Source organism: Onychomys torridus, chromosome 13 (genome assembly GCF_903995425.1).
Source record: "Onychomys torridus chromosome 13, mOncTor1.1, whole genome shotgun sequence".
Lineage (NCBI taxonomy): Eukaryota > Metazoa > Chordata > Mammalia > Rodentia > Cricetidae > Onychomys > Onychomys torridus.
Window position 1 is genome coordinate 77,372,783 of NC_050455.1, and position 24,370 is coordinate 77,397,152.

The 24,370-nt window shown below is 36.0% G+C and overlaps 1 protein-coding gene across 1 annotated transcript in view; it reads right to left on the reverse strand.

Annotated features, from left to right (window-relative positions):
* Positions 1-24,370, reverse strand: part of Dok6 (docking protein 6) — a 465,356-nt gene that overhangs the window by 160,500 nt on the left and 280,486 nt on the right. The window contains exon 5 of the mRNA XM_036204473.1: positions 12,451-12,640. Coding sequence (XP_036060366.1) covers positions 12,451-12,640 — 190 coding nt within the window. The remainder of the gene's footprint in view (positions 1-12,450; positions 12,641-24,370) is intronic.

The window sequence follows — 24,370 nt, forward strand, 5'->3', positions numbered from 1 at the left end:
TGTCCAAGAGTGGTTTCAATGGGTGAGGTAGGTTGATTCCCAATTTTCTGAGAAACCAACCTACTGATTTCCAAAATGGCTATACAAGTTTATACTCCTACCAACAGTGGAGGAGTGTTCCCCTTGCTCCATATTCTCTCCAACATAAACTGTCATCAGTGTTTTTGATCTTAACCATGCTGACAGGTATCTTAGAATTGTTTTGATTTACATTTTCCTGATGACTAAGGATGTTTAGCAATTTCTTAAATGTCTTTTGGCCATTGAGATTCTTCTGTTGAGAATTCTCTGTTTAGCTTTGTAGCCCGTTTTTTAATTGGATTGTTTGGTATTTTGATGTCTATTTTCTTACCGGAATTAATCTACAGATTCAATGCAATCCCCATCAAAATCCCAACATAATTCTTTACAGACCCTGAGAGAACAATACTCAACTTCATGTGAAAAAAAAAAAAAGCAACCCTCAGGATAACTAAAACAATCCTATATAATAAATCAACTTCTGGAGGCAACACCATCCCTGGCCTCAAGAGCTATAGTAATAAAAACAGCTTGGTATTGGCATAAAAACCAACACGTGGACCAAAGGAATCGAACTGAAGACCCTGACATTAATCCACACACTAATGAACACCTTATTTTTGACAAAGAAGCCAAGTCTGTACAATGGAAAAAAGAAAGCATCTTCAAATGGTGCTGGCATAACTGGATGTCAACATTAGAAGATTGCAAATAGTTCCATATCTATTGCCATGCACAAAACTCAAGTCCAAATGAATCAAAGACCTCAACATAAATCCAGTTACACTGAATCTGGTAGAAAGTAGGAAGTAGCCTTGAATGCACAGGAGACCACTTCTTAAATATAACACCAGTTGCACAGATACTGAGAGCAACAATTAATAAATGGGACCTCCTGAAACTAAGAAGCTTCTGTAAGGCAAAGGATACAGTAAATAATACAAAATGACAGCCTACAGAATGGGAAAATATCTTCTCCAACCCTACATCTGACAGAGGGCTGATCTCCAAAATATATGAAGAACTCAACTTGAGCAATGATTTTATTAAAAAGGATTTGTGTTTGCTTGTTTATATCAAGTGAAATTGCCACATCAGCAGTTTGAAAAGTAGTGTTATCTTTCATAGGGAAAAACACTGAACATAATCAGGAGGACTGTGACTTATGCAGGTCTGGTAAATTTGTGATATTTTTGGAAACCAAGGTTCAATGGAAAATTGGTTGGTTCTTTTGCTCTTAAAATGCAAAGTTATAATCACAGTGAGGAGCAATTTCTCCAAGCTATTGTGAGAATATGAATGAATGCAACTTTCAGATGGTATGCCTCTCTGAGGAAACAGAGTTCTCTGCCTTGGTTTCCTTTCAGCAGTCTTTACCAGAGCATGTGCTCCTTGAGGCTTGTAACCATGAGGGCAAATGAGCTCAGCTATCCCACCAAGATCAGTGGTTGGATACCATGCCCATTGTTAATTTTCATAGCTTAGTGGCACAATAATATTGATTAGTTGTTTGATTTTAGCTGTCAGTGAGAAATGTACTTTGAATTATCTAATTTCATTACTTTCCAGTAGAGTTAGTAACACACACACACACACACACACACACACATATGAGTGTGTGTGCAAGTAATATACTTTATGCAATGAGATAATAATCTTATATAAGTCAAAAATATCTAGGTTTCTGTATTTGCTGGTTGGATTGCACTCACTGATCTGCTCTCTAGACAATCCCCAGCCTCGTCTTCTAGGGAATAAATTATCTCATTCTGTTGGTTAAACATGGACTATGCCTCTCAGCCTTTGTTCTCTTTAACCAGAATAGACACAAAAAGCTATGATCAACATCTCAATCTTTAAAGGGAAAATAGAAGTTCACTATGTACAAAAAGACAAACCTCCAATGTCAAAGACAAGTAAAAGAAAAGAAAAAAGAGCGAATGACAGGTCAAGGGGCTCTATAAAAAAATAAAGACCTTGGATATCCATGTTAATGCATGTATTCATGGGGGCAAGAATGGTATTCTCTTTGTACTGTTAGCAGATGTATGAATAGATACTCCTTTAAAAAAACAATCTGTTGTATTGTAAAGACCATTTAAAAATTTCACATGCTTTGACCTTGTAATTCTTTTAAAAGCCTCTGTTAAGAACATAATCAGAATTTGCAATTCTTTCCATATATGTTTTTTGTGAGCTTATTTATTAAAGTTCATTTTCTAAATATCTTCTGTGAAATTAATAGTGGGCAAAGCTTTATGTTCACATATCATACTGCCATTATAATCTTCATTGTAAAGCATTCTCAATACAATAATAAGTAAGACATGAATAAGATCTTTAAGTTCATTTTAAAATATGTTAGATAGAAGTCTATCAAAATACTGAAAACATTTTTTATCTCAAGAGGGAGATACTATGAGTGATTTTTATGATTTTTCTTTTCATTGCTCCCTGCCAAGCTTATATTAACTTTTGAGATCAGACAACATAAGGTAATAAAGTAAATATCAAAAAAGGAAATATGGTGATTTACTCCAAAATTTTTAAAGTTCAAAACCTACTCAGGCTGTGAAAACAGATTTGTGATCTCAATTTACTAGCACAAGAATAAATATCTGGCCAGGCCCATCACCTTATAACATCTGGTTCATAGAATAACTATGGGTTTCTTTCCTTCCTCATAGTTTTTCACATGAGGAACTTTGTAATGTAGTTTTCTATAATAATATGCAAATATGAGATATTTAGTTAATAATTCCATAATTTTCAACAAATGTCAAGCTGGAAAACAACATTGGTAATATGTAAGTCTCCCACATGGTACTAGCTTTGAAAGGAAAACAGCTGAGGACTTGCTCCATGAGAAGACTGGAGAGGCCACTGGTAAAGGAGCATCTTCAGCAACAGTAGAGACCCCTGGATGCTGAAAATACCAGGAATATGAGATATCTGCCAACAACAGTGGCAAATGTGGAGTGTAGCTGGTCTGAGCCTTTCAGACAACATGTCCAGTGGATAGCCAAGTCTGAGATACAGAGCTGCCTAAGGTCTTTGGTACCCAGAAGATCAAGAGTGAGTTCCAGATATTAAACATTAAATATACTGCTGGAATTTGTTTTGCTTAATTGTTATTGTTTTTGTGCCCTTGTCCTTCCCTCTTGAAATAAGAAAGCATGTAGCTTGTATTTTATTTTATAGTAACCCACAGTATAAAGACTGAAGTCGTAAAGAGATCTTGAACATTTAAGTATTGAAAGTTTTAAAGACAGTGGGACTTTTAGAAATTGGACTGTTTTTAACTGTAGTATTAACATAGAATCTTGGCTATAAGAAAGGAAAAGGGTACAGTTTATAGTGATATGTTTGTATGTCTAAGCTGACAAAGGGTAGACAAGTTGACAAAGGGTTGTCAACAAACCTGGAGATATCTGAGAAGAGGAATCTCAATAGAGGAATTGCCTCCATTAGACTGGCTTGTGGGCATTTCTATTGGGCATATTCTTGATTGCTGATTAAATTTGGCAGTACCACATCACTGCAGGCCAAGCTACCTGTGAGCAGGCAGGCCTGGGTTGTATAAGAAAGGTAGCTGAGGAAGTCTTAAGCAGTGTTCCTCTTGTGTCTCTGTTTCAGTTCCCACTTCTAGGTTCTTGCTTGAATTCTTGCCTTGGCTTCCACCAGCGATAGATTGTGACATGTAATTCTGAGCTGAAGTAAACCCTTGGCTTTCCTCAGTTTGTTGGGTTAATGTTTTATCAGAGTATTAGAAAGCAAACTAGAACTCCCTTAAATTTTTTATGGGTGAGCAAATAAATTAAAATAACAATTCTCAAAAAAATTCTAAATGGCAAAAATAAATAAAAAAATATAAAAGTGTGATCAACAGTATTAGTTATCAGGGAAATGGAAATCAAAAGTACATTGGGATTCTCTTTCATCTGTTTCACCCGAGTGGCTATTATCAAGGAAAGAAACAATAAATGTATTGAGGATGTGGGTAAAAATGATCCCTTACTGTGAATTAGAATGTAATTGGTGCAAGTAGTATGGAAATCAGTGTAAATCAGTATAGAGATTCTCTAGAAGACTAAAATTAGAACTACAAGATGATCCAGTTAAAGCACTCCTGGGACTATGCCTAAAGGGAATATGTCAGCATACTATAGACACCTAGGAACCCATATATTTTGATGTGTTAGTTATTGCCAAGTTATTGCATAGATGTCTATAAATGGGTAAATGGATAAAGAAAATGCAGAATATATATACGTACATATATATTATAAATACATACACACATAATGGTGTTATAGACAACCATAAAGAAGAAAAAAATTATTCCATTTATAGGAAAATGAGTGGGAATGGAAAGCATTGTGTTAAGTGTTAAGTGAAATAAAATGGACCCAGAAATACAAATATCACATTTTCATTTATGTGTGGAAAATATATTTTTAAAATTATTAAAGTATAAAGTAAGCCATGTGGGCAAAGGAAGAGAACTAGTGAGAGGTGAAGAAGGGGAAGACAAGACAGCGTAAAGGGGGAGTGAACATGAGCAGACTACATGATATGCATGTTTTAAATGGCTTAATCAATCCTATAATTTTATATAATATATATTAGTAAAGAATAGAAATAAATAATATATACAATGTGATATTTTGAGATGCATATGCCATGAAATGATGAAATGGAGCCAATTAACAAATTCATCACCTCAAATAATAATTTTTAATAGTGAAAACTTGAAATTTTAGGATGCAGAATATTCCCATTACCTGAAATGTTTCACTGTGCATATGAGTAGTGCATTATCCATATACCTCAAACTTTCTGTCTATATAAATTAGTTTGACTCATAGAATTTTGTACAAATATATTCACATGTGTTGTTTAGAATGTTTCTTGGCTTAGTTTGTGGAGTGCTATTAGAAATAAGTATTATATTAAATAATATTACTATAATTTGTGTTTCTAGTCACACTTTCTGTAAATTGCATTGTTTCCATTTTGACTATTATACAGAAAGATACTGAGCATCCAGATATGAGTATTATTTTAAAAATAAACTTATGGAAGTAAAATTTCTCTGTCATATGGTATACCCAAAAACTATCAAAGAATTTCTGAAAGTTGTAAGCCCGTTTTCTTTCACATTACCAAGACAATCAGAGTTGTTCTATGTCTAACTGACACACTTAGTTCTTTGTTTTGCTTTTGGCAAGATGGGATGCAGTGGAGCCTTGTATTAGTTAATTGTTTCTGGTAACCAAGTTTCTGAGCATATTTTCTTCATGTGTTTTCCAGAGTATCAGTAGAGCTTCTGTTATAAACTGATAACACTTTTGGCCCTTTTATGAATGGGCTATTTGCCTTCTTACTTGGGGTTGTGAAATTGTTCAGTACTTGTGAATTCATGTAATTTTTCCAATAATGATATCATTAATTTTTTCCCTTGGCTCTGGCTTTTGTTTTCATTTTATCTAGGATGTCTTCAGAAAAACAGTAGAGTTTAGCTTGGATGACACAAAAATCATCAATGTATTTCTCATTTATTATGTTTATTTTTAAAAAACCCTTATCTTCATTTTTCTGACTAAATGTTCTTTGTGTTCCTTCTGTGAGTTTATAATTTTAAACTATGCATTATGACAATGCCTCTTGTCCTAGTTTAATTTCTGCTGCTATGCTAAAATATCCTGACAAAGAGAATCTTAGTGAATAAAAGGATTATTTTAGCCCAAAATGCCAGGTTTTACACAATCATAGTATGGAAGTCAAGTCAGCAGGAACTTAAAATAGCTAGTCACATCACACCTACAATTAAGAGCTGAGAGAAGTGAATGCTCGGCTTCTCCATACTTATCTAGTCTAGAACCTAAATCCTATGGTGCTGTCAACCTCAAGGCTAGGAGCAGCTTAAGCTGCAGAAAATTATGATCTCACAGCTCTGAAGGCTGGATGCCTCAAGATCAATATGCTAGTAGGATGTGTTCTCACTTGGCTTGAAGTGGATGTCTTCTTGGGTCTTCAGAGCAACAGTTCTCAGCCTTTGTAATGCTGAGACCCTTTAATGCAGCTCCTCATGTTGTGGTGATCCCGAACCATAAAATTATTTTCATTGCTACTTCATATTTTTGATGTTATGAATCACAAAGTAAATATTTTTGGAGATAGAGATTTGTCAAAGGGGTTGTGGCTCACAGGTTGAGAAGCACTGTTTTAGATGGTATGGGAAATGAAGAGTAAGCAAGGTGCCTTGGAGTCTCTTTTTTCATTTTTAATATTTCTCATTTTTAGTGTCTCTGTGTGGTTATGTGACATAATAGAGGCCAGAGGTGTCAGATCACCCTGGAGCTATAGACACTGGCAATTGTGAGTCACCTGGAACAGATCCAAGAAATTGAACTTGGATCTTCTGGAAACTCAGCAAGTGCTCTTAACAGCTGAGCCATCTCTTCAGGACCTCTGCCTGAAAGAATATGTTATAATGGGGGCCCTATGTTCACAATCTTACATTAACCTAAGTATCTTCAAAGGGCTCGGCCTACAAACACAGTTACCTTGTGGGTGAGGGCTTCAACATAATTTTGGGAGAACACAAGTGCCATCAGTAGCTGCAAGCTCAAGTTGAAGTTCAGATTTCTGACTTGAAGGTATGTAGTTAGACTAGTGTTATCTTACATAATAAGGTATGAAATTTTACCTAAAGTGGCAGACTCTGCTTTCCATCTGGGCAGCACACTAGAGCTGAACCTGCGGTTTGCAACACAGGTGAGCCAGCACTGAGGGCATGACAGTAGGAGAGCTGACCCTGCCCTCCCTTGTCTGCCATTGGGTGAGGGAAAAATGCCCTCACCCTAATCCCTTGCTACCTGTGACAGGCAAGAGATGGTCCCAGGGTCACATGAGTGAGAGAACTAGCCCTATCCCATGTGGTTGATACATTGTGCACCCCATTGAACTTATCTGGGGGTCACAGAACATAAGAGCCACTATTTGAAAAATAGGTGTTAAGCAGTGATAGCACAAGCCTTTAATCCTAGCATTCTGGAGGCAGAGATCCATTTAGATCTCTATGAGTTCAAGGCCACACTGGAAACAATCAGGCATGATGACACACACTTGTAATCCCAGCACTTAAAATCTCTTGTCTTGCTTGAGAAAGACACATGTCTTTAATCCCAGGAAGTGATGGCAGGAAGCAGAAAGGTATATAAGGCATGAGGACCAGGAACTAGAGGCTTTTTAGCTTTTAGGCTTTTAGCAGCAGTTCAGCTGAGATCCGTTCCAGATGAAGACACAGAGGCTTCCAGTTTGAAGAAACAAGATCGGCTGAGAAGTTGGCAAGATGAGGTTAGCTGTGGCTTGTTCTGTTTCTCTAATCTTTCAGCATTCACCCCAAGATCTGGCTAGGGGTTTTCTATTAATAAGACATGAACTATGATCCAATAGCTGAGGAACACCCATGGAACTGGACTAGGCCCTCTGGATAAGTGAGACAGTTGTTTAGCTTGAACTATTTAGGGGGCCCCCAGGCAGTGAGACCAGGACCTGTCCTTAGTGCATGAGCTGGCTTTTTGGAACCTAGTGCCTATGCTGAGACACTTTGTTCAGCCTTGGTGCAGGGAGGAGGGTATTGGACCTGCCTCAACTGAATGTACCAGCCTGGACTGATTCCCCAGGGGAGACCTTGCCTTGGAGGAGGTTGGAAAGGGGGGTGGGTTGTGGGGGAAAGCTGGGGGTGGGTGGGAGGAGGGAGGACAGGGGAATCCATGGTTGATATGTAAAATGAATGGAAAATCTCTTAATAAAAAGAAAAGAAAAGAAATTTGTGTTACAGTCCCACACCAGGTGCATTACACAGGAGATTGGGCTCTGTACCCTATCTGGGCAAAACACTAGAGCTGACCTTGTTCTCAGGAGAGCTCTGTTCTTCTCCCCTCTCTCCTTTCCCCACACCTCACCTCTCCCCATGCTGCACCTTGCTTGGGCAAAACAGTATAGCTGGCCCTGGTGATGTGAGTGTGGGGGACCTGGATTTGAGGACTGGAGAGCAGGAGAACTGATCCCACTCCTTGCTGTAAGCTACATTTGGTGAGCTAACAGAGGCAATGCTGGAGATCTTGCTGGGGTAGTGAAGATTAGGGAAAGCTGGTGGGATGACCAACCCAGCTACCACCCAGGCCCAGAGCCAGTACTATGTGTTGGCTTACCCCTACATCCACCTCATCTATGAACTGTTGAACTTGTGACCAACAAGCTGGACCTGCAGATCCAAAAAAAGCAAGATTTTCATGACACAGAAAAACAGGATATCCAAGAGGAGCCCCAGTGAGAGACCATTATTGGTAGTGTAGCAGAAACCAGAGGTCTCCAGCCAGACCAATGACTCTGACAGGGAACACCTGCAAGTAAAAATGAATGGACTAAAGGATAAACTGTGTGACTCAACAGGTCACACTACAACTTCCACAAGATGTTGTTGTTGTTGTTGTTGTTCTTCTTCTTCTCCTCCTCCTCCTTCCTTCCTTCTTTTCTTTCTTTCTTTCTTTCTTTCTCTCTCTCTCTCTCTTTCTTCTTCTTCTTCTTCTTCTTCTTCTTCTTCTTCTTCTTCTTCTTCTTCTTCTTCTTCTTGTTTTTTGCTTTCTCTTAAATTTGATTTTAATTTGGGGGCAGGTTGCAAGGGCAGAGGGCAGATGCAAGGTGATAAGTAGGATTGGAATATATGATATGAAAGATGATACATGATACACAAAGAATCAATAAAAGTTAAAAAAAAAAACCAAAATTACCTGAAGTGCATTTTCTATATATATTAAACATTTAACATTGTAATTTCATTGCTTTCCAGTCTGATTTCTCCACAGCCAACACTTTCACAGCAAAAAAACTCATCTCAAAGAAATGCATATCATATATCAAAGAATTCTCACAAATTCCATGGGCTCTTAAATGGTAAACACTGCTAACCCAAAGTCATGTAAGGGCAGTCACTCAGTATTTCCCTTTGATTTCCTTTCAAAGTCTTTGCATCAGTCACAAATGATTTTCACAAATGATCCCAGATTCTGAACTTAGGGAACTCTGGCTTCTATGTCTAGAGAACTCAGACCTATCTGTCAGGCTTTTAAAGGCAAGCTTCTTCCAAGTATTGTGTTTGGCTTGTTTCTACCCACATTTCTTGTGGCTTACTCTAAGGATGTAACCTAGTAGAATCTTACTTTGGCTTTGATAAGAATTCTTCAAGATGAGCTAGAAAGTTCCTAAGATATTAGACACAAGCAAAAGTTTTCTGAGGAAGAGTTAAAAATGATTTAATCTATGCCAATTTTGTGGCAATACTGTGCTGTTGCACGTTTATGATCATATATTTACTCAGCTTTTTCAGATCCAGCTAGGAGGTAGAGATCACAAACATCTAATATAAAGAAGAAAACTCAACATTGGAGTGAACAAATGACCCTGGTTAAATGAGTGAGCAATAAAGTAGTAATCAAAATCCAACTCTCTCTAATTCTCAAGACTTCTGGGAGCATGGATGTCCATTTGTAAAGACATTATTCTGGCAAACAGTAAAACAAATAAAAATTGATAAGCCAACAGTACAAGAAATATTTGAAAAATATGAACCTTACATTTTCTAATGTGTTTATGTATTTTCATGCACTTTGATACTATTAAATAATCAAGGTCATAGAAGTTCAACTCATGTTGTCAAGAAAGTAGTTTGGTTTTGGGCTTGAGGATGCTAATTTTTAAGGCCTGTGGAGAACATATTTATTCCTCTTAAAGACTTTTAAAGAGTAAGTAAGAAATTGATAAAAAAAAAAAAACCTATGAAGATTTTGAAAGTCAAACTAAAAATAAGATAAATTGGAAAACATAATGTGAACATTGTAAATGAAATGAAAATTCTGAGTAATATACAGAAAAAAATACCATTTGTTCTTTAAATTATGGAGCCTATTGAGGGGAAGTATAGCCAAAAGAACACAGGAGGGTATGTGGTAGGAAGGTAGGGCTAGGGGAAATGGAGAAAAACAATAATGTGGTAAGAGTTTCATTGAATTTTTTTTGGGAGATACCACTGTGTAGCTCTGGTTGGCTTGTACTTGATATTTATAGTAAACTGTTTTTGAACTTGAAGATTGACCTGCCTCTTAAGTCCTGAGATTATATGTGTGTGCCATCCTGCCCAGCAACAGTGGTTTTTAAGCATGTGTATATATGTGAATGTTCCTTTGCAAACAAGTTCAAATGTTTCAATGTTTCTCTCTCTCTCTCTCTCTCTCTCTCTCTCTCTCTCTCTCTCTCTCTCTCTCTCTCTCTCTCTGTGCGCGAATAGGGGACAAGATTGGGTTTCATCCTGAAATCACTTATCTCCTTTGAGACAGGGTCTTTCACTGACCCAGCCTACTTAGGTGGGGACACTGGTCCCCAGGTATCTTCCTGTCTCTGTTTCATTAGTGCTTGGATTACAGGTACAGATCATGATGCCCAAGGTTGTTTTTTGTTTGTGTGTTTTGTTTTTATTGTGTGTATTCTGGAATTGAAATCAGGTCTTCATGCTTGTAGTTAAACATGTTATTAACTTATCTATCTCACTAGTCCCCTATAACATTAATTTTTAAGTTTATTAAACAATATTTATCTTAGATGAGTGAATCTTTAAAAGATTACCATCCCTTTTCTAGAATGTGATAGTTTTTAAAGCAGTGTACATTTCTAAAAATGTTCTTGTGTTGAAAATTTTATTTTCAATTGTTATGTGGAATGTCATCATTATTGTACCCTGAGTTTCTAGGCAGAAAGGAATCGATAGTTGAATGATCTCAAAGTTACTAAGTAAACACAAGATTCAAGACTCTTCAGAGAAATCAGCATGATAAAGTGTAATATTTCCTTAGTGTAAAAGTACTTCATTCTAGGAAAATTACTGCAGCTGAGGGATTTTTGTTCTTAAAATTTAAGAGACATGTGACCTGTCCAAGATGAATATTATTAGAACCCAACTATACATGAATATTTAAACATTTTATAAGAAGAAAATTTTATGGATTAAAGTTGCTATGTCACATGCATTGGAACCTTAGCCATTATTTTGTTTAAGGCTATGAATTCTTTTGAACAGTGTATTAAATCAGTTCTCACCTGGGAAGACTGATGCATTAATTGTCATTTTGTTACATAATCATCTTAAACCTAGGCTGAAAATGTAGCTCAATTGCAACACGAATCATAAAAGGTCTTATTAATAAAAAACCTGGAGCCAGATATTGGGGTAAAAGCTGAAAGATCAGAGAAGGAGAACAAGACAGTTCATTCTTACCTCTACAAAATCCTTAGCCTCAAGACAGAGAGAGAGAGTTCCTGTTTCCTCATGCTTTATATACCTTTATGTGTCCTGCCATATTACTTTCTGAGATTAAAAGCATGTGTTCTTCCCAAGCAAAGACATGAGATCTCAGGTGCTGGTATTATAGATGTGTGCCACCATGCCTGGCTCTATTCCTAGTGTGGCCTTCAACTAACAGTGATTCAGAAGAATCTCTGCCTCCCAAGTCATAGGATTAAGGATGTGTGCCACCACTATGTAGCCTCTTGTCTAATCTAATGGCTGGCTAGGTTCTCTGATCCCCAGATAAGTTTATTAGGATACACAATATATGACCACTCTTTGGCTAGAGTACTCACATAGGGAGGAAGCTTTGAGTTCAATTCCTGATGTGGAAAACAATCCCCAAATTTAAGTCTCATGTTAGGTGTATATTTTCCCAAAGAGATCTGAGGATTAAAAATGTTAATTTGGTTGTTTGAAACTCATGTATAATTTCATGTCTATGCATAATTGTGAACAATCCATTCATTTCAAGCATTTATGGGCATCAGCCATATGCTGTGATGAAAAAGTCACCCTATTTGCTTTATGACAGTTGTGACTTTGCCAAAATTTCTTCAGTCATTTTGAATTTTAAATTAATCACTAATGTTACCAGCATGAACAGTAGCATGAAGAAATTGTTTGACTTATCTGAAACCTAAAATGTATTATATAAATAATTTTAAAACAGCACTTAATATCATTTGCTTTTAATAAACTCACAAATAATGCAATCAAGGACATATTTAATTGTATAGGAATATTACTGCATGTGTCAAAATTAGTATTGTAACATTTTAATACCTTTATTAAAATAGCTTGATATACATGTATGAGACTGAGATGATTGCCTGGAGTAATTAACCTGAAATATAATTAATAATGTTTTTCAAATGATTAATAAGAAACAATAGATATTTTTATTTGTTGACTTCCACCTTTTATAAAGATAATGCCTATACCTGACAATGGTGGCCAGAATTTTCCTCTCAGGACTCTGTTACACACCTGTGCATTTCTGTCATGAAATTGGAACTTACCTTCCTGACTCAAAGGTGAACCACGTTGAATCCCGACCATATCTTCTTAGTGAGCTAAGAGGCCACATCACCAACTTGACCTTGGCATTGTGGATATCCCAGAGATAGATATTCTCATGAGTGATCTGCATTGTGCATTCACCATAAATATCCAGGTTGGGTGTAGGCATGAGATAGACATTGAATCGTTCTACAAAGAAACAAAAAGCATGGGGAAAATCAAAAAAGTGTTCTCACAGTCCTTGACAACATTGATGTACACTGCAAAATACTATTTTTTGAGGAAAGAAGTTCACTAAACTATCATCAATCATTCATTCACTCTCTCATTGTACAATGCTATATTGTATACACATTCTATAGTGAGGATTGTGCAATAGTTAAATGTAGTTAGAGTATTCCTGTCTGGCCCAGTCAGGACAAATCTCTCTTACCTGCCAGTCCCACAGTCGCTCAGACCCAACCAAGAAAGCACACAGAAACTTACATTGTTTAGAAACTGTATGGCCGTGGCAGGCTTCTTGTTATCTGCTTCTTCTATCTTAAATTAACCCATTTCTGTTAGTCTATACTTTGCCACATGGCTTGTGGCTTACCGGTGTCTTTACATGTTGCTTTTCATGGCGGCGGCTGGCGGTGTCCCTCCCCAGCCTTCTACATCCCAGAATTCTCTTCTCTCTTGTCCCGCCTATAATTCCTGCCTGGCCACTGGCCAATCAGAACTTTATTTACACAGAGCAATATCCACAGCAGTTAAACTGTACCATTGAAACATTAGAATAATAGGTAAGTAGAGTCTCTTTCGACCTGATGCTTATTCTGCTTCTTCATATAGTCAATTGGTTATCATAAACACAACCTTTTCAAGATTGTCTTATTTATTTAAAAATTAATAATGGATCCCTTTTCTCTCTCTTTGACTGATCTGGAGCTCAACCTGGTGCTTGGCTGTGGATCTCTGCATCTGCTTCCATTAGTTACTGGATGAAGGTTCTATGATGACAGTTAGGGTATTAACCGATCTGTTCACTGGGGTAAGCCAGTTCAGGCACCCTCTCTACTATTGCTAATAGTCATGAGCTAGCTTGTTGGAACCCATTACCTATGGTAGGACACCTTGCACAGCCTTGATGTGGGGGGAGGGGCTTAGACCTGCCTCTACTGAATATGCCAGGCTCTGCTGACTCCCCATGGGAGGCCTTACATTGTTGGAGGAGCAAATGGGGGATGGGTTGGGGGGAAGCCTGGTGGGGTGGGAAGAGTGAAGAGGGGCATCTCTGGTTGGTATGTAAAATGAATAAAAAATTCCTTAATTAAAAAAAACCAATAAATACTGAATCATTTTCACCTCTGTGACCTGAAGTATTTCATGTACAATTAGAGTGATTCCCTAGCTATAGAGGGACTGTAAAATAATCCAGTGTACATGTAAAAACAATGTAGTCAGGGCCAGTTGGCATACATTAATTATAGACAGTCATTACTGTCTTCTACAAAACTTGAGACATGCCCTTGGTAAACAATCTAAAGATATATAATTTCTTCCACTCTGGTATATTTACAGTTGAAAATCCTATTATTAGGCAGTAACTCTAAACCTTGCTTTGTAATTTTCTGTGCATCTCCAAGGTTGTTGCAAAGTTGTGTAGCCTTTGATACCTATTTAAATACATTGAGTGCACTTTGAGAAAACAAGGGTTTGTTAGTTCCAGGAAATAAAGAACCTATAAAGTGCTGAATAAAATAAGTGTGCTTCCTAGCACCATATCCTTGGTTTATAGTAAGTAATCAATATCTATCTGTGAAGACATATGAATAAAGACAAATACACAATGAATAGAAGATGTGAAAATTGAGGCATGTTGAAAAATAACATCATGATAAGAAGCTTAAGAATTACTGGCAAGGTCTCTGTACATTATAACTTAATTGTGGAGAGTGCTGAAGAAGCAGTGTGGTTGAATTAATTATTTTGAAAAGCACATTGAAGCAGTTGTAGTTAGAAGGCACATTTTGAAATGTGTTACTATCCATCATAATGCCATGTTCTTAAATACTGAATGCTTGCTGGTGCTCAGTGGGAATTGTCTGGATAATAAGAATTTTTTCTGGCAGGTATTTTATCAAGTAAGGATTCTGTAAGTCAAAGAATAGTATTCAGATTCCAAGTGGATTAAATTAACTTAAGCATGAAGGCTTGAACACTGATAGCCACATGGCACACATTTATACTCAGTTCTAGATGTTTTTTAAACAAAAGATAATTTGTTTTCATCTTTTACTTTGGTTACTGACCCATGGAACTAATATGTATATGGATTTCACATTCATTCCAAGGAAATAGCAATGGAGATCAATGTTTTAGCTGAAAATTAAGAGCATTGCCCCATTAGTTATCTACAATGAAAAAGCACAAGTATGTACTTATTCCATATCTTATATTATTCTTACATTCAACCACTTAAAGCGTAGACATTTAGTATTTCACCAGTCAAATACACACCATATTTCTCCTTTCAGTGGGATTATATATAATAAATAAGAGAAACAGATTCATGTAACAGTTTTGTATAAATGATACTGAACCCAATGACAAGACTCAGAAATCTAGATAAGGTTGAACACACTTCTTTGGTTAAGACACATTTGATGAAGTTTATCATTTATATCTGTAGTTCAACATATTTCAGTGGCATCTTTTGTGCATAGGGAAACTGCTGTTCAACAAGTGGAAAGTAAAATATTCCTCTCTATTTTTCATTCCATTAATTTCAATATGAAGATAGCTAAAGAATCAATATCATGATGTTATAAATGAATTTCCTCCAAAATATTCAAATAAGCAAGCAGAACTAAATATGACTACTACTGCTTTGGACTCTTGACCCTGGATAGATAATCCAATTTGTTATCATAAAAGTAGGACACATTCAAATAACCTTATCAATGAACAATACATGAAACTTACACAAAATAGCCAAAATACCTTTTCATTCTCACAGAAATAACTATCTGATCAAATGTCGATGATAAACTTTATAAAGGAGAAATTAATATCAATCTTTTTCAGAACTTTGGAGATAGAGAATTAATAATAAGTGAATTAAAAGAGTCACATAACAAACTGTTCTAGGTATCAAAACCATGGATCCATTTATATATGAAAATGAAGTGTGATTGGATAATTGTCTCAAAAGCAACCTCCCAGACAGCTGTAGGAAATGCAAAGCTAGTGGTATTGCCAATGGGATTCCTTTTCTTTCTCTTGCCTCTGACTTTTCCTTGCCTCAAATATGTTTTAACCATACAGCTCAAATTAACATTTTGTTTTTATGGTTTAGAATCTCCAATTTTTCTTTTGATGCTACTTTTTTACAATATTTGAAATAATGCAGTTACCTTTAGAAATATTTTTTTGTGCTATATATATTCAAAACTCATTATCTACTAGTGACTGGGTTTTCAGGAATTTTAGATTCAATTAAAATGGTGCTAATTACTACTAACATTTGTGAAGGGTTTTGTTGACAGGTCATTTCAGTGTGGGTGGTTTCAATGGGCACCTCTACATTTTTTTGTGATGTTTCCTTTTTACATTTTTTTCTGTTTGACAGCATTCCATATTTGTATGATGAATTCTAGTCATTTTCACCCCATCTCCATCTCTCATCTGTCTCCATCTCCTCCTGGAAACTTCTCCACATCCTACTTCCATGTCTTCTTCTGTGTGACTCACAAGTATAATTAGATTTTCTTGTTCAAATTTGGGTGAAAGGCTACTTTTATTTTTTGGGGGAGTAGAAGAAGTTCATCTGTATCTGCACCAATAAAGACAATGACATCATCTGCCACATCAATAAAGATAATGACATCACCTGCCCAAACAGGTATTAGTTATCAACAATCTCTCAGGGAGGTGGAATAAGTACATGAGGTGAGTAGTTTAAAACATTGTCAAAGAATGTTACTTTTAAAATGAAAGAGCAAATATTTAATTTTCATGATCCAAGCACCAATTTTTAGACTTTTATGTCTTTAAAAATTGCTCATAAGGTAGATTTAAACAGAGAATCAAGGCTTCATACAGCCATGGCATCTCTACTAGGCAGATCTGAGTTTTTACTTATTCCAGGAGATGACAAAGCTTTCACATTTTGAGTTCCACATTTGTTACATTGTTGATTTGTAATACTAAATTTAAAATTAATAAATTAAAATGTTAAATGTTAAATTTTAAATGTAAAATTAATATTATAGTATGGCCAAGTTGAAATAATGGTAGAGAAAACAAAGCTTGTAAAATGTTATGCCGTGTTCTAGTAGGACAAACCTGCACACTCAAAATCATGCTCTAATATTTTCTCATTAACCCATTTTAAATAACTTGTGACTGACTTGAAACTTGAGTTCATGAGTTTAGTGGTTCTCTCTTGTCTCAAAGATGCTGTTTTTTGTCAGTCATTCTGAACATCTAGGACCTACAATCCCTGGCCTTTGGGGAGGGGGTGTGATACAGATGTTCCATTGTGGCTGTGTACTACACAGTCACTTATTTGCTGTTGTTTAGCCAGTTCTGAGTTTCTACATTAACCAACACCAACTGTACAAAGAAATTTCTTTGATGAGGTCTGAGAGCTGTACTACATACAGGTAGAGAGATGTAAATTTGGAGGGTAGTTCAATACTCTGTCCAAAGTCATCACTGTTATTCCTTCTACCTCTTCCTTTTCATATATCACCATGATAATTTCAATTTTTTGTAAGAGATACAAAACACAGGTAGAAATGTTAACAGACCAGAAAAGAGATACATCTGTTGAATCAAATTTATTGTTACAAATAGCATTTGCAAAAAGATGGTGTTTAAAATTCCATGCGCTTAGCATGTAACAAAGTCTAGTGTGTTTGTGAGCATGGTGGTACCATTAGTTCGTCTTTGCTAGAATAAATTTGAGAAATGTTTGTTGAGTACCAATTATTCCCTTTTTTCAAAAAATGTTCCTTTCATTAGTTGGTTGTTGGTAACTTTTATCCATTCCATCCCGCTTCTCCCTCTTCTTTAGAGATGGTAGCCTTGGATATGATGAAATGTAGTGTTAATTATCCTATATAGCTAGAAGACAGGAGATGCACACATTATTGAAACATTACATTTCCACAGAAATTGGTTAAATCCAACAATAATTTCCATCCATAGAAATCCTTACATTGGTATTATCTATCTCTTCCTTTTAACAAGTTAAATAGGGCTCAGAAATGTAAGTCCCACAAAATAAGGCATTGCTTAGATCTTAGGTTTTGAGTCACTCTTTGCACTAAGTTTTATCTACAGTTTCGATTCTGCCAATTTGCCTGAATTTCAGTTCCATGGTTTCCCACAGCAAAAAGTAGAACACTCATTTATTTTTAAGATATATATTTTATTAATAAATAAACAAAACTAAGAATTATGCACATTTATTTAAATAGTTGTGAAATGACTAATCATGACTATGTAACCAGAAAAGTTGATGCTTTTTGAATTTTACATATTTTCCTATTTACCTATGATTATGTGAGGTAAACTCACTATTTGTACATCTTCCCTATTAAAATACCTCTAAAGAATTAACTAAAATTATTTATAAAAGAGAGCATGCAAGTTAAATTTATTCCTGTAATTAGTTCAAAAACAGATGCAGATTGAGCATGATGTAGTTTTAAAAAATAGTTTATTTTCTGTTGCTGCTACAGAATAACTATTTTTATCCTCTTCTTATCTATGATGTTACCTGCAACACATGCTCAGTTCTTAGTTCACTGTCAGACATGAGGATAGATTCATCTTTATGTCATCAATTAATTACTCAGCCACTGCGATCTGGATTTAACATCTCACCCTCCTTTCTCTCAGGGGAAGTCAGTGGCTTTGGAACCCAACAGATTGCTCCAACATCTTAATTCTTCTATAACTTCCTTTGTTGGGGGTGTCTGTCTTGGGAAAGGGGATAGAAAAGAAAGGGAGGGGGCATGGAGAATCTTTGCTAATTAGCTACTACTATTGGAGGTTAGGTTTACTTCTGTGTTGCTGTATTACTAATGGCAAGCAATTCAGGAATTGACTGTCCTTTGGAGGTTTAAGTAGAGCTTTTCAGAGAATATCTAGACCATTACAGGGTAGTGCACCCTAATGGGAGTTCTCACTTGCACACAGGTTCCACACTGCTGCATTGTTCTTTTGCTCTATACTCCCATTCTCTTTCTTCAAGAAAACTCTTTGCACAGCTAGGCAAGTATCCTGATGTGCATCATGTATGGTCAAATGAGTCAAGGTGGGCTAACCTTAAGTATCTACTTATTTTTCCAAGAAAGCTCATGTATGATTGATGCAGTTAGTATAGAAATGTGGTTCACTGACTATTCAGCATCTGTGTATTTGACTATGATGAAGAGCTGTATTTCATTTTAATCCTCAGACCTTAGATCCATCATGGGAAAAACAGAAACAACTTCAGCTCCAAACACGGGTGCTCTGGGAATTTAGCCTGGCCTTCTACTTGGTAGGATCTTTGCATTTCCAGCAGCTTACTAGTGTGAACAGCCTGTCTGCCATTGCCACCAATATCCCCAACTCAGCAAATAGTTCCATATTCCCCCTCTTTCTGCCAGTGCAGTGGGTGGAGTGTCCACACTTTCTACTCTCCTCCTATGAAAGCTATTCATAGAATTGTGTTCAATAATCCTCCAGCCTGTTCCAAACAATTTCTTTAGTAATTTCACTCATTATGTACAACTCTATGGCTGTCAGACATTTTTGAACCCCAAATTCCCATTTATAGTTGTTATTTCAGAATTATGAGATTACCATCTACAAACAAATTTTTGTAAGAATTACAAAAAACCAATAAATATTTTAGACAGTACTATTTAAGAAAACATCAGACACCAGACACTGGTATAATATGAAACACTTGAGGAGTGATTCAACATGGATCTTTAAGAATAAATGAGCAAAAGCTTGAAATTATTATAGATATCCATCTGGTTTGGAATGTGGGTCCACTCTATTATGGTGATACAATCTGCTTTGTTTTAAGTTACAAGAAGTGCTTAAAGAATTAAGTGTAACCGCATCTTATACAGAAGAAAAGAAGCCAATGCTAGCCTCTTCTATTTTACATATTATTTTTAAATTTCTTTTTAAAAAAGATTTATTTATTATGTATATAGCATGTATGACTGCAGGCCAGAGGAGGGGCACCAGATCTCATTACAGATGGTTGTGAGCCACCATGTGGTTTCTGGGAATTGAACTCAGAACATTACGAAGAACAGTCAGTGATCTTAAACTCTGAGCCATCTCTCCAGCCCCTATTTTAAAATTTCTACTGTACAGTGATATTGAAATGTTCACCACTTAATTCAGGAACATAGGAAACTGATATGCAATGAGGAAGTTGATGATTGTATATCTAGATATAGCCTTAAATAATTAGCAGTAAAACAAAACATGACTAATGCTTTTCAAAAATTATAGAACTTTTTCGAAATGTGATTCCATCCCTTCCTAAACTAAGAATTTTATCAAAATTTATTTGATTGTAATGTGGCTATAAGTTGCACAACCTGTTGCTATCTGTTCAATGCACAGGCAGGTCTCTGTGAATTGAAAACTGGAATACCTGTTTTTTTTTAATTTCTTTAATTAATCACCAGTACTTAATATTCTTAGTGGATTTCTAATGCCCTAGTTATTTCCAAATTTTGAAAAATCTGATTGCTGATAGAATTTTCCAAGTAAATCAAGTTTATTTCAATAACTATGGAAAATATTTAAAAATAAAAATTCAGTTATTGTTATCCCTTGTAGAAGTAACTAACCCTCATTAGAGTACACATAAACATCTGAACATAGTCATATAAATTGTTATTATTTTCATCATACTTGTTATAGTGATTGCTCTTTCATATGCTATTATGAGCACAAAATTCTTAATAAATGTTTCACTCTCTGGCTATGCTTTATCTTATGTGGTGATTACCATTTGGAAAATGCTGAAGTTAAACCAACTTTTTCTAGTATATAATTAACCTGCAATAATTATGACTTTTATCTCAATTTGATAAATAATTCACTTCATTTTTGTTCACTGGTAGGCTCTACTTGTAGCATAAATCTTAAAAGGTCTTATTAATAAAAAACAAACCTGGAGTCAGTTATGGGGTGAACGCTGAAAGATCAGAGAGACAGAACAGGCCACAGCTAACCTCACCTCACCAAATCTTCAGCTGATCTTGTTTCCTCAAACTGGAGAGCCTCTGAGTCCTCATCTGAGTGGATCTCAGCTGAACTGCTGCTCAAAAGCCTAAAAGCTTAACCAACTCTAGTTCCTGGGTTTCATGCCTTATATACCTTTCTGCTTCCTGCCATCACTTCTGGGATTAAGGGCATGTGTCACTATGCATGGCTGTTTCCAGTGTGGCTTTGAACTCACAGAGATCTGGATGGATCTCAGCCTCTAGAATGCTAGGATTAAAGATGTGTGTGCCACCATTTTCTGGCCTCTATGTCTATCTAGTGGCTGTTCTGTTCTCTGACCCCAGATACATTATTAGGGCACACAATATATTGGGAACACAATATCACCATATTTATAGATAGTTTTAAACATCCTTGATTATTATATACATTGGACACTAAAATCTGAAGCATTGGGCTAAATTGCAAAAAGTTTTTCAAGAATTGCTTGATAGTATAATTCCAAATTCATTTACATATATTCTTTTTTCTTTTATTGGTATTATTAAGAGATTTTCTATTCATTTTACATACCAACCACAGATTCCCCTCTCCTTCCTCTCCCACCCCCAGCCTTCCCCTCCAACCCACCCCTCATTCCCACCTCCTCCAAGGCAAGGTCTCCTATGGGGAGTCAGCAGAGCCTGGTACATTCAGTTGAGGCAGTCCAAGCCCCTCTTCCCTGCACCAAAGCTGCACAAAGTGTACCACCGTAGGCACTGGGCTCCAAAAAGCCAACTCTTTCACCAGGGATGAGTCCTGATCCCTTGCTTGCCTGGGGCCCTCTAAATAGTTTAAGCCAAACAACTGTCTCACCTATCCAGAGGACCTTTTAAAGGTCTTGACAAGGTTGATTAAAAAAAAAAGTTGCATTGTTTCTTTTGTTGATTTGGGAATTCTGAATATAAGGTCCTTTCATTTGATGTTTATGATAAATATTTTAGCTCATATTTTCATTAACTTTTCTTATGTTTTTAATTAAAGAAGGTAGGAAGTAATTTAAATGTCATTACTTTTTATAATATTTTCTTGATTTTTTAAAAATATTGTTCCATATTGTGACATATGAGTGGAATGTTTATGTCTTTTGCTTTTTGACAAAGATATTACTGGGATACAGAATATTTCCTGTCACCTCAGAACATTCATTGTCTTCCACCATATTCTAGCTATTCGCCACTCAGAAGCAAGTACAGCTCTAGTTTCTAGCACTTAGGATATTTTTGCCTCTAATAGTAGGCTCTTGTAAATTGGCAGAAGCCAGCTTCAGCAGAGTGCTAATTTCCTCCATCTGTGATTTCTTTTTTTTATTTACTTCACCTAAAAAATTTATTGATTTTGGCATTCATAAATTGATTTTTTTTTATGAATTCTGGCTGATTTTCTCTTATAGTTCATGTTTTTAGTGTTGTATGTAAGAAAGAGTTGTCTTTAATTGCACCCATATTAAATTAATTCTTGAATGTGTTATGGACTAGAAGCCTCTGATTCTGTGGTGTGACAAAACTTTTCTGTGTTGTGAGATGCAAAACATAGGTCTACTTCATCCCAGATAGAAATCCCATATAGAAGACCAAAATATGCATAGCACCAAATTCCAACTTTGGTGAACCAATGAGTTTTATACAGAAATATGGATGAAGGTTACTTAAAGAGGAAATCACTGACAGCTGCATCACCAAAGCTCACCCTAACAGGGGTGACAGCTCACAAAACCCAGGAACCTGGATCACACTGTATGGCTTGCAGGTATCTCAACAGATTAGAGAGTGTCTTTCCAAGTGACTCAGTTGGTGTAAACATCTTCCAGGTAGCTGGTCTGGTCTCGCAGTCTTCTTTTCAGTTTGGTTCAACCGTCTGCGGAAGACTTTCAGGTTTATTGCTTACTCTGGTACAGAGAGGCCTAGTGAATTTCATCATTTTCAGGGACTTCCTGAAGCTATTTGAGTTGTTTACCTTCCTGCTTAAGAGCTTCCCTGCAGGATGGATTGTTTTGAATCACAGAGGAAACTATTGCACAACAGATTCATATGACTTCCTATACATACATCCCATTATTCTAGAACAACTTTTTTAATGCCTTACTTTTCTCTGGGTATCTGAAGTAATTCTTGTGAACTGGTGACTAGGAAATTGAAGAATTCAAAGCTAGAAATGTCTACTTATTATGCTCTTTTTTTGAGACAGGCAGAGAGAGAAAGAGAGAAAGGGAAAGGTATGTATTTGAGTCAATGTGAAAGCAGCTGACAGACACAAGATAAAGATCACAGTAAAGAATTTAACCAATAACCACTTTTTATCTCAGCACCCACATTATTTTTTCAGCTTAAAAATTATTTGCATAAATATCTATTCTTAGCTAGCTAGAAGTAAGTAAATAAAATCAAATTGTATGTGTCAGGATTATAGTTGAGAAAGAATAGCTTTTTGAAAGCAAAAAAAAAAAATTGCAGTCAAAAACAAAGTAGTTTGACTTTCCTTGATTAGAGAATAGTGTGAGATCACCACAAACTACAGTAAGTAATTTATTTTATATGGAGTCTTCAAGCCTATAGACTTTATTTCTCAGGAGAAAAAGTTCAGTGGAAATCTAAGTATGTGATTGAACATAAAACACAATTATATTTATATGAATTATATATAGTTTATCATCTGATACCCAAATAACAAGGAAATAAATCACTAAATCTGTAATGGCAAATCTTTCATAAATGATTTATTTTAATCTGTAAAATTAGTGACTTCACATTGGCCAAAGGGCCACCATGGAAACTCCAAAACATCAGCAGCTATTGCCAAGGATATTGGTTACTCTCTCCAACCTAACATGATGGTAAGGCCTTATGCTGAAAAGAATGCTTACATATCTCACTGAACACAGAACTTAAGCTAGTGCCTAACTAGAAGCTTCACTCCTATTGACTGGTACCTCACTCAACCCTCATCCAAGAAGTTTCTTCTTGCAGCAGATGAGAACTTAGACAGAGACCCCAAAGTGGAAAATGTGCAGAGATCAAGAAACTTCCAAGCACTCATTCCTAAATGGAATTCTTTATCAAATATACTCCTCTAAGGTTCAGGGATATATGTAGAGGAGGAGACAGAAAGATTGTAGGAGGCAGAGGTGATGGATGACTCAAAAATAAAATAAAAGTGTCTTTTCAGCCATAGCAGGAGTGATTGATATTGATGGACATATAAACACTGTGACATCATTCAAATGGCCTTCACAGGTTCAAGCTAAATGGGGGTCCCAGCACTGAGAAGGGCAAAATGGACATGAGCTTGTAGCCCTAATCAAGAAGATACCTGCTATTGATACCCATTGGCATAAGAAAATGTAGTTTTCCTCAGTGGAATCTAACCAGGTATATTAATATTTCAAGACAGGCTCCATGCCCAGGAGGCATTGGCCAAGATAAACAATCTGAAATGTATGTTTGTAGACCTTTTGTATTGGTTGCTTTGTCTTATTCATTTTTTGCTTGTTATATTTGGTTTCCATTTATGTGTAGTTTTGTATAAGTGTGTGTGTGTGTGTGTGTGTGTGTGTGTGTGTGTGTGTGTGTGTGTGTGTTTCTGGTTTTTGTTTTTTAAGAGAGAACATAAAATTTGCATAGATATAGAATGAAAGATTATTCT